Source organism: Paramormyrops kingsleyae, chromosome 9 (genome assembly GCF_048594095.1).
Source record: "Paramormyrops kingsleyae isolate MSU_618 chromosome 9, PKINGS_0.4, whole genome shotgun sequence".
NCBI lineage: Eukaryota > Metazoa > Chordata > Actinopteri > Osteoglossiformes > Mormyridae > Paramormyrops > Paramormyrops kingsleyae.
In genome coordinates, this window is record NC_132805.1 from 5,892,608 (window position 1) to 5,904,677 (window position 12,070).

At 39.5% G+C, this 12,070-nt stretch overlaps 1 protein-coding gene across 1 annotated transcript; it reads left to right on the plus strand.

Annotated features, from left to right (window-relative positions):
- The first annotated feature begins 1,412 nt into the window (after positions 1 to 1,412).
- On the plus strand, positions 1,413 to 9,015 carry LOC111838364 (deoxyribonuclease gamma-like). The gene is made up of 9 exons (XM_023801244.2): positions 1,413 to 1,594; positions 2,710 to 2,799; positions 2,975 to 3,063; positions 5,586 to 5,672; positions 6,104 to 6,216; positions 6,328 to 6,440; positions 6,711 to 6,868; positions 8,307 to 8,403; positions 8,545 to 9,015. Exons 2-9 carry the CDS (start codon positions 2,719 to 2,721, stop codon positions 8,596 to 8,598), a joined length of 792 nt encoding a protein of 263 aa, XP_023657012.1. The 5' UTR covers positions 1,413 to 1,594; positions 2,710 to 2,718; the 3' UTR covers positions 8,599 to 9,015.
- The last annotated feature ends 3,055 nt before the right edge of the window (positions 9,016 to 12,070 follow it).

The following is a 12,070-nucleotide window of genomic DNA, read 5'->3' on the forward strand; positions in this document are numbered from 1 at the left end:
CATTTGTTCATTCTTAAACGACTTTTTAAAAAGTAACCCTTAGGCAAATTAATCATTGACCTATACAGGGAACCTGAAGTTTAAATTTCCAGTTATCTAATCTAATTTATCAGGCTCTCAAAGGTTATTCCGCACAAATACGAAATTAACACGCCGGTGACATTTCTGTTTGTTTAAATGCCCAACTGTGCAAACCATTTTTGTTGTACAAGTATCTGAAATGAAATATGTGTGATGAAAGTAGTGACTATGGACTATATCTTTGCAAAATGCATTCAGGGTCATTACGCCCTACAGAGTTGTAAAGCCTTATAATGTGAAAACAAGCACAAAGATGTTTGCCTAGCAAAAAAAAAAAAAGTATAAACACATATGACTGATAGCATCACATGTACAGACATGCTCTCATTTCCTATTCCACTAAATAACTGAGAAGCATTGGATTTTTTTCTTTTCTGAGGAAAAATGACTCCCTGTTGAAATGGCACTAACCTCCAGCGCCATTCGGTTCATAATCAAAGGAAACTGCGCCCACAAAAGAGACGTAAAATAAAAACAAAGGCGCTCAATCAAAGAAGCTTGCGTGATGCTCTGAAATGTCGCTGGTTAATGGCCTGTTATGTCCTGCGGTGTGTCCTGTGCTTCCTGGGAAAGGCTCCACACTTATTGTGACACTGTACGGGGTACGTGGTTATGAAGAAGTGGTCGTGTGTGTGGGGTGGGGAGGGGGGTCATGTATATATTACATTGTGGGGAACAAATGTCCCCACAATGTGATAAAAAAAACTGTTATTTTGACGTTGTGGGCCGCGGGCGGCCACCATTTCGGTCCCCACAAGGAGAAATTCAATTTTATAAAAATCTTTTACTGCACTCAAAATTACAAATCCCTACAAACGTCTTGTTTTTTGCTTGGTTACTTATGGTTAAGGTAATTAAGGCTGGGTAGGGGTTAAGGTAGCCATTGTTGCGATTAGGGTTTTTTATGTATATAAATGGAAAGTCCCCACAAAGATATGAATACAAACGTGTTTGTGCGTGCGCGCGCGCTCGCGCGTGTTATTTGTCTCTTACACGAGTTTCTTGTTAAAATGGGAATGAGTGATTTTACAGAGTTATTGATTCAATCATGGAGTTAATACTTAACTTATTAACTCATTGTAAAGTTCTTATTAACTTATTATAAACTTTAACTGTAACTTTTTATTACTTATTATAAAATTTTATTTTCGACATGTCCTTATATTTATAAACCTATTGGAACCCAATGAAATAGACTATGAACAAAGTGTAAGATGTCCACCTGTTTCAATTTGAATAATTTATTCGGGGAGAAGCCTATTACACTTTCGATGAAAATAGAAACGTTCTGCAATTCCTGTTCTGCCGGTCAAGTTTTGTTTTTGTTTTTCTTTGCAGTGTCTGTTTGCCTGGGGGACTGACTTTCGCCTCGTCTATGCATTCGACCAATAAGCTAGAGGTTTTGACTATAGGGGAGGAGGAAACGTCGCGACATCCCCGGTATAACTGACAGTTTGTATTCTTTTATGCTGGCGTTGGAGCTATCAATTTGTTTGCTGGATCTCCGGAAGAGGTAAGGGCTTTGCATTACATCTTTGTTCATTGCTTTTTTATTTCTGAAATGTCCACTAATGAGTCTCCAAATATTGCCTTTCTAAATAACAAACACTGACGAATCCATATTAACCAGGCACTGAGGAAATGGTTAAAAAATTGTAAGTGAATCTGAAATCCAACTATGAATATGAAGTTGCTTTTCATATTGTTCATTTAAAATTGATTTTTGATTGCAACTTAATTAAGGTGCAACTATTCAACAGTTCTGCGCTGGGTGCTTTTGTTGTACTCGTTAACTCTTCTTACTGTAGACATGTCCACACTAAAGCGACGTGTAACACCGTGAGAAACAAAGATCAGCGGTTTCCGCAGTCTGCGGTCAGCCTCGGCGGCTGCATTTTAAAATGTCGTTTGCAGTGTAAAGTTTGTGACTTTTATTTCTGCATTTTTAAGATGTTATTTCTGCTTTAAAGTTTTTATCCAAAATTAGGAAGTGGGAGGATCCATGGCGATGCATAAACTAACAGAATTATTGTTTTCCCCATGAACATACCAAAATCCACTTTGCGCTTTATGCTTACATCCTCGTCCCCAGTTCAGTTCGTATGTAAAATGGGATCTTTATTTTTATTTAGTATCTTGTTAATTTTACAGTGGTCTTTTAGCGTTCATTCAACGGAATGAGTTTGATGCAACAGGTACGACGTAGTATTTATATGGAACGGGTTTGGTGACTGGGCTGGGATATCGCATATCTTTGTGCTCCGTGCGAGCATTCGGATCAGTTGTTCCAAACTTCGGAGTTTCCTCCAGAATTAGAAAAACACACTGCCCAGGTAAAATGGCAAATTTAAGGTTTTCTTGGGTTTCGCTTATCTGCGTTCTTCTGGTACTTACTCCCTATTCGATCGAAAGTAATTCATTTTATAATAGGCCACTGAATTCCACGCAGCAAACAGTCCGGACGGCTGTTGTCACATTTCCTCCCGAGAGTTGGGTCGCGGTTCAGCCCTTGCTCTCCTGAAGCTCCCTTCAGGACATAAACTATAAAATGTAACCTAATATTCTTAACACAACTAAGGTAGCGTGTTTGTAAATCTGTAAATTATTTTAATTTATTTTCTTTTTCAGATAGTCATAATGAAAGTGGCATCCTTTAACGTGCAAAGATTTGGGGAAAACAAAGTGGCGGACAAAAATACCCTTTCCACTTTAATAAAGGTGAGTAGGAAAAATAATTACACAAGAATAGACCTATAAAATGCATGTCAATGCATCAAAACATTCTCATTAAATATCAAGAACATTTATATTTGGTATGTGTCGGTTGTGGTATCGGTCACCACACGCATGAAAATTTGGTAACATTGTATTTCCTGTGTCCTTTGCCGCCCAGATTGTGTCGCGATATGACATCATCGTTATCCTTGAGGTGGTCGACACCAAAGGAAAGGCCATGAAGACATTCCTGGAAGAACTCAATAAGTAAACAATCCTATCTGAATGTCATAAATGCCAAGTTAAATTCGACTGTTATGTTAATTACATATCCTGTTTGTTCTTTGCAATTCTTTTTCATATTCAGTCCACTGTGACGGTTAAAATAGCTTAAATATTGCATGCGATCAGGGGTGTAGTTAAAGATGGGTGGGTGGGGGGGGGGGGGGGGGGGAAGGGTGAGTCTATATAAGGGGGGTGCAATATAAAATAATATAAAAAGCTATTCATGACTTAAACCAGTAAATACACATTTATTTGGGGGGCTAAAAAATAGCACCATTTGCTTTTGTTTTCCTAAGTTGTTGTTTGGGTACATCAATTATAAAAATCCCGTTAAGCTGTTTTCCTGTAAATTCTATGGAGACTACAAAGAATTTAAGAATTTGAATTTTATATTTTTTTCTTTGGGTTATAGTTTCATGCATTTGGCAATGGGCAGTGTGCATGACATGTAAAGTATTAAAGAAATCTGGATTTCCTAAATAGTTGCTTTAGGATATAAAGTCATAGTTTCACAAAGGATTTTAGAGGGTCCCAAGTATGCGTCTTAAACTGCTCCTTTTCCTAGTTCAGATGTAAAACATTTCCTCCTGAAGCGCAATCTGTGTTTTAACTACCACCAGATGGCCAGTGCTCTTCACAAACGGGTTTAATTCACCAGTTAAAAGACATTCTCATTACAGCTTAACAATGCTCTTCACATACTTCAACAGTATTGGAAACATTAAACATGGTCCCAAATTATTTCACGTTTTCTTTCATGTTAATTAATTGTAGTTCTGAACATAATAAAGTGATACTTAAATACCTTGTAATTAATTCTAATTACAGACATTGATAATTTGTAGTCTAGAATGCGTGTAAAATATATAAATAACATCATTACATTGCAATAGGGTATTAAACATCCAAGGCATACAAAGAAAAGGAAGAAATGTTTTGTTGGATGTACGTTATTTTTTTTTGGCCGATTTCTTTTTTCACTTTTGTCACGTTCACGTCCGGGGAGGAGGTGAGGAATAATGGTTGGGAGACGAGGATCAGCAAAATAAGGGGTTTTAATGGGGTTTAAAACAACAAAAGGGAGCAGACCAGGGAATGACAGGGAAAACTAAGCTCAAGACATAAACTAACAAGACACGAACTTAGAGAACAATAATGACAAGTCTGGTAAGTAAAGGTAAGACACGGACTTAAATACTAAGAAAGCACAGATTCCACACATGGGTAATTAGGGGCGTGGCACACATGAGGAATGCAGGGCTGGGCGTGACAACTTTGAATTCCATATATATTTTAAGGTGCTAGACCAAGTTAATCTGTACAATGTGCTCGCGTACCGAGTACAAAACAAGCCTGAGCTACCCAGGCATCATTATGTTGATGATGATACCGATTATAGTAATAATAATAATAACAATAATAACTATTATTGTTATAATTATTTTGTTTGCAGTTTTAACTTTTGGATGGTTTGCCTTAAATACTAATATTTTGTTCACATTAGCACTAAATCCTAAATTGTTATTACCTTAATCTCTGTAGACATAAATTGTTCTACATGTTTAATTGCTATTTACAGCTACGTTTTAAAGGGTCGACGTTACTCACGGATTGGAACTGTATCAACCTCCATTTTGTCATTATATACTGTATTGCTGGGGTGTTGCTAGGATCACAAAAACTCTGGGGCTTTAGTTCAGAGCTCTGATCTGTCTGACGGGTCACAAACGTTAAAGCACGGTTGCTAGAACATCTGGGCTAAATAAATCATTCAGAGCTTCAGGCTAATGACACGTCTGCTATACCATTGGCAATTTGCACATCTTCACCCCCATACTGCATGAATAAATGATACAGGGAATGATTAGGAGGCCAGATTTGAGAGGACCACAGTGGGACCATCAGGGTACCAGCCCTACTCTTTTGAAAAAATGCCCAGGGATATCTTACGACCTTAGAAAGTCAGGACCCCATCTTCATGTCTCATCTGAAGGACACCACCTTTTTTACAGCACAGTACCCCCGTCAGTGCACTGAGATCCGCACAGACCACTGGATGGGCTAACCTGTAGGCCACACCAGCACTGCTTCTGGGGGCAACCCTGCTTTCATAGTGTGTCTCCTATCCAAGTACTAGCCAGATCCAAACCTGTTTAGCTTCACAGGGATTACCTAGTCTGAGCTACAGGTGGTGCAGCTGCTGACAGACGTATGACAGCCTGTATTTACCAGGCTACCTACTGATTATGTTTTCATATCCTTATATTTCACTTGTCTTGTATTGCACTGTCTGTCTTGTCCCACCCGGCACGCATTTCATTGCATCGTTCCGTGGAACACAAAAAGCCAAAACGTGAAACTTGAGATCAACGGGAAAGCAGTCACATCGTGATGAGCTGTGCGTTAGGGGGCGTGGCATATCATTCTATAGCAATATGCATTAAACAATGAGCCGTCTACCTCCTTGCGTTTCTTACTGGAGATTTTTTGTACTATGCTTGCAGAGCCAATCCAGCAAAACCCTACACGATGAAGGTCAGCATGAGACTGGGACGCAAAACCTACAAGGAGCAGTACATGTTCCTCTACAGGTACTGATTTCACTTTCTTTTATTAAAAATGATAAGTGGGCCAATTTTACCCTTAGCTGTAGGTAATTGTACCATTTAAGGTACAGAAATACATTATGGTACATTAATGCTGTTTATACCTTTGGGATGTTCCTCAGAGTCCATTTCTGTACCTTAAATGGTACAATTACCTTTGGTAGACCCTTGAGGGTATAGCCCTAGTGACAAGCATAGGTACAAGTTTTTACCCCTTTTCTGAGAGTGCAGGATAGGCTCCAGATCGCTGTGATCATAAATAGGATAAGGGGGTGCAGAAAATGTATCGAATCCATCCGTTTTCTATTCCCCCTCATGAAGAGGGAACTGTGAGATATTAATTAATTATTCTTGCTTTTCTTATTATTGCTATAGATCGAGTGGCGGAAGTGTTAAATGATGTTTTGTTCTGATAGAGAAAGCATGGTGAAGGTGATTGACACATACCAGTACGAGGATAACCAGGTGGGAGATGAGGATGCCTTTGCCAGAGAGCCGTACATACTGCGATTCAGCTGCCTGAAAACAAGTAAGTTGCCACCTGCTAGACAGCGGGCAGTCTGCACCGCTTACAGCGCAGGGAATCCACAAATCCGCTCGCCTTAATGTCCTAACCACTTTCCACGTGTCTCCTGTGCAGAACTGAAGGACCTGGTTCTCATCCCAGTGCACACAAAGCCAGAAGACACATTTAAGGAGCTGGACGAACTCTATGATGTCACCATGGTTGTCAGGGAAAAGTGGAAAACTGATGTAGGTGTGACCCATCGCCCAGGGAGAGAAGTTAACTAACTAAGCTACTATGCTTCTTCTCTATTATCATTTCCAGTTTTAAAAATCATCAATCATCAATCTCCCTGGCAGAGCAACAGGAGTTGGTTCATTCTGTACAAAGTCGCACTGCTTGACATTATTTGTATATTTCAGTATGGGAACAAGAAAGTGCTTTTGGTGTAGATCTATATCATGAGAGGTTTGGCCATGTGTGTTTGGACAGCATTTTCATGTCGACGCCTCTTTCAGAACATCATGATCCTGGGGGACTTCAACGCAGATGGTGCCTATCTCTCTAAGGGGAAGATGAAAAAGATCAGAATCCGCAGTGATGTCAACTTCAACTGGTTGATTGGGGACGACGTGGACACCACTGCTAACACAGGAAATGACAACACCTATGACAGGTGGATGAATGTCCGGCACAATAGTACTGTATTGCATAGTATTAGGTTGTGACCATTTTTCTTCAATCTAAAGCAAACCTATTTTTAGAAAAAAAAAACGATGTACGACGTCACATCCATGTCAGAACTCAACGGTGGTAAAACGCAAAGTATAAATATGAACCTGCATGAATTGCATGCGCGTCTGTCATAATATTGCCCTTAAGCTGTAGCCTGCATCTGTTTTCTTTGTTCAATATTTATTTGCTTCTCGATTTGATAGATATCTTCTGGCGCCAAGTAGATGATTTTCGTCTGCTCTTTGTGCTCGTGTAACATTTTTGTGGTTGAGTTTTGACATGGGGGTGATTTTGACAGATTGGGGGCGGGCCGATTCTGTCAGCAAATGCTATAGGCTGATGGTTCCTGGTTTTGTACAAAACAGCAGGATCAGTCAGTGCATACGAGTGTGGTGAAAAGATCATCCTATTATTATCTAATATTAATTAACAAAAAAATAAAATAATTTATTAGCTTAGACGGAAGCCGGCTCCAGTCATTCAACTCGTTCGCGACCGACACATCACTAGCGGACAAAGAGGAACGTCGATCGACGGGTGACTAGGTTAAAAGCATGCAGACCCTGGTTTATCTGTCTTATAAATAATAATAATTTAATTTATAGTAAATAGTAAAGCTTTAGCTCTTTTTAAGCAGAGCATGTGGTACCGGGGCCATCAGTCAAAAGAATTCACGGGCAGAAATGACCATGGGCCTGCCCTCAAAATGTTAGAACTACCCCCAAATCTAAACTCAAGCACTTAAGCATGGTAATCAACCTGGCGCATGCAGAAAATGATCAAATCGAGAAGGAAGAACATAACATTTGAGAGGGAAAAAAAGAAACAAAAAAGTTTGAGCACGATATTACGACAGACGTGCACGCTTTTTTCTGTGCTCCTTAGTTTCATATTTGCGCTTTCAAGTCGGATATTTACACAAATGGAATGTTAAAACTTTTGTATATTTTTAACTTTGTGCTTTATCGTACCCGAGTTTTGGCGTGGATTTGACGCCATGCAAAGCTGTTAAATGTTTAACAACAGCAATTCTGTCATCGCATCTGTTTTTTATGGCCATATTATTACTTCTTATGCAGGGCTGCCAACTCACGTGTCTGGCGTGACACGCAAGAAATCTTACGGCAAATCTATATTATTCCATTATAAACCTAAAAATAGCTGCTTCAAAAGTGTTAGGGTAGTTTGCGAGATCTATAGACTATTTACAAGGTAATAAAATTGCTACATAGATGTAAATACGCGTGCAGAGTTGTCTAGCATTGAAAGTCTCAAGCCAGCCAGCCAATCAAAGTTAGCAACCTCGCGTGTGTAATTTATGAGCTAATTACAAGGCGAAAGCATAAATTTTAAATTCCGCTCGTATGCATTTCCTCCAGGATCGTGGTTTATGGAAAAAAGATGCTGGATTCCATAGTGCCAAATTCAGCCATGCCGTTCAACTTTCAAGAAGCATTTCGCCTGACTGCAGAAACGGTAATCGTCCCGTCGCAATGCTGCAACAAATCCCAAAATCCCATTCACTTGTTCTAAGCCTTTATGCTAATTTATGTAAAACAAATACATTGTCGTTGCAACCAAAGACACCAATTGTAACCAACATCCTTTGTCAAATAGGCTTTGGACGTGAGCGACCACTACCCTGTGGAGGTAGAACTGAAGGCGGCATAGAGAGTCATGCAGGAGTAAAGCTGAAGCTTCGCGAGCTGGCGTGCCTGGAGATGCGCGCGACAAGACGACCACTCAAGATGATTAATGTGCCCATAGGACATTTCTGCTGCATTCATACTACAAAAATGCAGGATGTTTACAATGAGTATAGAATCTACTGTAATTCTCTCTAGAACTGCTCAGGATAAACCGTTATAAATCTTTTTATAATCTTTTTAACAGTATATATTTTAAAATGTTTCTGATGGAAAAACATTTAGGAATTTTTTTTTTTTTAAAGCCCTGATTCTAGTATTGTGAGCATGAAATTGTGTCATTAAAAAAGGCAGGGCAACCAAGTTGTTTGACAGCAATTCCTTTTTACTTACCAGAAACTTAGACTTTGGTAAGCAATCTTAAAAAAACTTTCCATGAAAACCACATTGCCTGTGTTTTGATTCCTCATTCTCACAAACCTGTCGGTTAAAATCCCTAACTAGCCAGTATTGTATTGGATGGCTTTCTCCTCTTAAAATGAGCATTCAGCCATTAATCACTGCTGATTAAACCAATGAGGCTGTAAAGAAGACAGTAACAGGATTTCAAATGGGAATTTAGCACAAATTGACACAACATCTCAGAAATCTGCCAAAATGAATTTACAGGACTTAAATTGGGAATGTAGTGCATACTGGCAGATTTACTTAGACTAAGTGCCAACAAGCTATGAGAAATAAGTTTACTTTATAACATGGTGCCATAACCCATTTAGAAGTAATGGATTTGTTTACACACATGCTTCATGTTCAGGCATAGCGTTCAATTAAAAGGTCAAGTGATACAAATTAGTAGTTCATTATTTGATCAAAGTGATTCCTTTTTACCAGATTTTCTGTTTAATTCTCAAATCCAGGTGGTGCAACATCTTTCAACATTTGCAACATATATTGGCATTATGTTCCATCACTTTTAAGTGTCACAAGGAAACGATTGATGTTTTAGCCTTTTCTGTTGTATTTACACAAAGACTACCCCCCCCCCCCCCCATATGTTTCTTTGCTTTAGAATATGTTAAAAAAGCAGCATCAGCACAAGAGATTTGTTACTACAGTGGTACCTCAGAACTCGAATTTAATCCGTTCACCTAAATATGCCAAACATTAATTACAAAATATGCCAAACATTAATTACAAACATTAAGCTTCAAACAGGTTCACAATTAACTCCAATGCAAAACAGACCATGAACACACTCTTAATGTTTTTGAATTAATTAATGAACAAGAGCTAAGAACTTTTTTAACTAAGACCAAACCGACCACTGGTCCGCTGGACCCAATCCCCACTAAGCTTCTTGCCATAATGAATATGTCCCTGTTATCAGGTGATTTTCCTGACCAACTAAAAGTAACAATAATTAGGCCTCTACTGAAGAAGCCAAGTTTGGATCCACATGAGCTCAACAATTACAGACCTGTCTCTAATGTACCATTCTTGTCAAAAGTTCTAGAGAAAACAGTTGCTGCTCAACTTCTCCCATAATTGGAGACACACAACATATTGCATGGTTTCCAGTCAGGCTTCGTCTGAAACACAGCTCTGAAGCTGCCTTAAAGGTCTAGCACCTGCCTACCTGACAAAATTACTTCAAGTTTACAAGCTGCCTCATCCACTCAGATCACAGAATGCGGGTTTCTTTGTCATTCCACATATAAATAAAGTGACAGTTGGCGGTAAAGCATTCTGCTACAGGGCTGTAATATTGTGGAATGGCTCACCAGTCTATGTTTTGGATGTTGAATCATGTGTTAATTTGATACTGATGTGCTGATTATATACAATCTGATTAAAAAGTCTTACTCTTTTAAAGTGCATCACAAATGGCCTATTCTATCGCAATGCTGCTTTTATTTGACGCTAACTTACAGGAACTATTGAGAGACTCCAAGTTTGAAGTGAATGGAGTTAATGCGACTCTCTATATATGGCTCTGTTTTGGACATCAGAACAGCCAGACCGATTTGTCATGACTTTCAGTGGAATGTAACCAATCATATTGTAGTGTGGAGGTACCTGAGGACAGCATTGCAGGTTGGACTGACGCTATCCCTGTAAATAGTTCTCCATAGCTAAATGTGCTGTGTTATGTCACGTATAGTGTTGAATGTTTGTTGTTGTACATTGTGTGTGTGTGAGCGGGTTTGTCTATCCTTATGGTGACATAATGTCCCCATAACGTGATAAATATCCGTTTTTTTCCCTTATGGGGACCAGTTACCTTTCCTTGTCCCCATAAGGGAAAGCTCTATTTTATAAAAATCAGTGACTGTTATGAAAAAACTAAAAATGCAAAGGTAACTGGATGTCTTTTTTCAATTTCTTGAAAACGTTTCACTTCTCACCTGAAAGGTCTCTTCAGTTCTTAAAGTTTGATGGGGAGTTCCAGGTATTTATTGTATAGTGGGATTATCACCTTGACGGTGGTTGTTGACACTTGGGGCAAGGTGTGGATATAGGTGTGAAACTGAAGAAGCCTTTTGAATGAGAAGTGAAACATCTTCAAAAAATTGAAAAAAAGTCTAATTGCTCTCAATTCAAGCCCTTGAAATTTGGGGAGGTGAAAACATGGTAATCATACTCATTGTGGATCAAAACAACCACAACGAGACACTTGAGGGGAGGTGAACTCTGGAGGGGTTCTTTTGTGGTGGGACCGTGATCCAACCTTGAGTTGGTCCAACTACCAGGTGTACTCCGTGAGTTTAAGCAAAATGGTCCCCGTAGCCAAGTGTGCTGTTCATCATGCTCAACATTAGCTCACTTCTTCTGCTCAGTAGACTTGAAGAGAGCAGGTCTTCTTTGCAAAGTCTGAAGCAGTATAGCACTATCAGAATGTGCCTTCAAAGTGAATTTGCTATTCTGCTGGTGTAGCCTAGTAGAAGGCCTAGGTTATTATCACAGCTATGAACAAATGCTATTTCTGCCATTACTCCATGTTAAACACAGAAATATGCAATAGTTCAGAACGCATTACCTTCTATCTGTATTTTCTTAATTACTCCCACCAAGGTGGATTGGTGGCTCTCACCCTGGGGATCTGTACCAGCAATTGGAAGGTTGCTGGTTCAAATCCTGTGAATGCCAGGAGTGATCCTACTCCATTGGGCCCTTGAGCAAGGCCCTTAACCTGCAATTGCTTTGTCTTGGGTATGATGTTAACCTACATCCAGCCCTATAAGGAGATCCCCCAACTTACAACTTGGGGGTTGGTGGTGGGATTGGCACTCCAGCCACTGTAAAAAAACTCACACTGTTCTATTCCATTTGGACTAGTGTGGTGTTGAGGTATCACCCACTGCATGGCTGTACCTTGGGTTCGCAGCCCTGAGATGGTACGTTGTGTGGTGGGTGTGGCCGTGTGCTGTATCAGTGCATGTCTCCTTACTTCTGTCTCCTGCCAAAGACAAATCTGACCAATAAGTGGAGTGAACGTT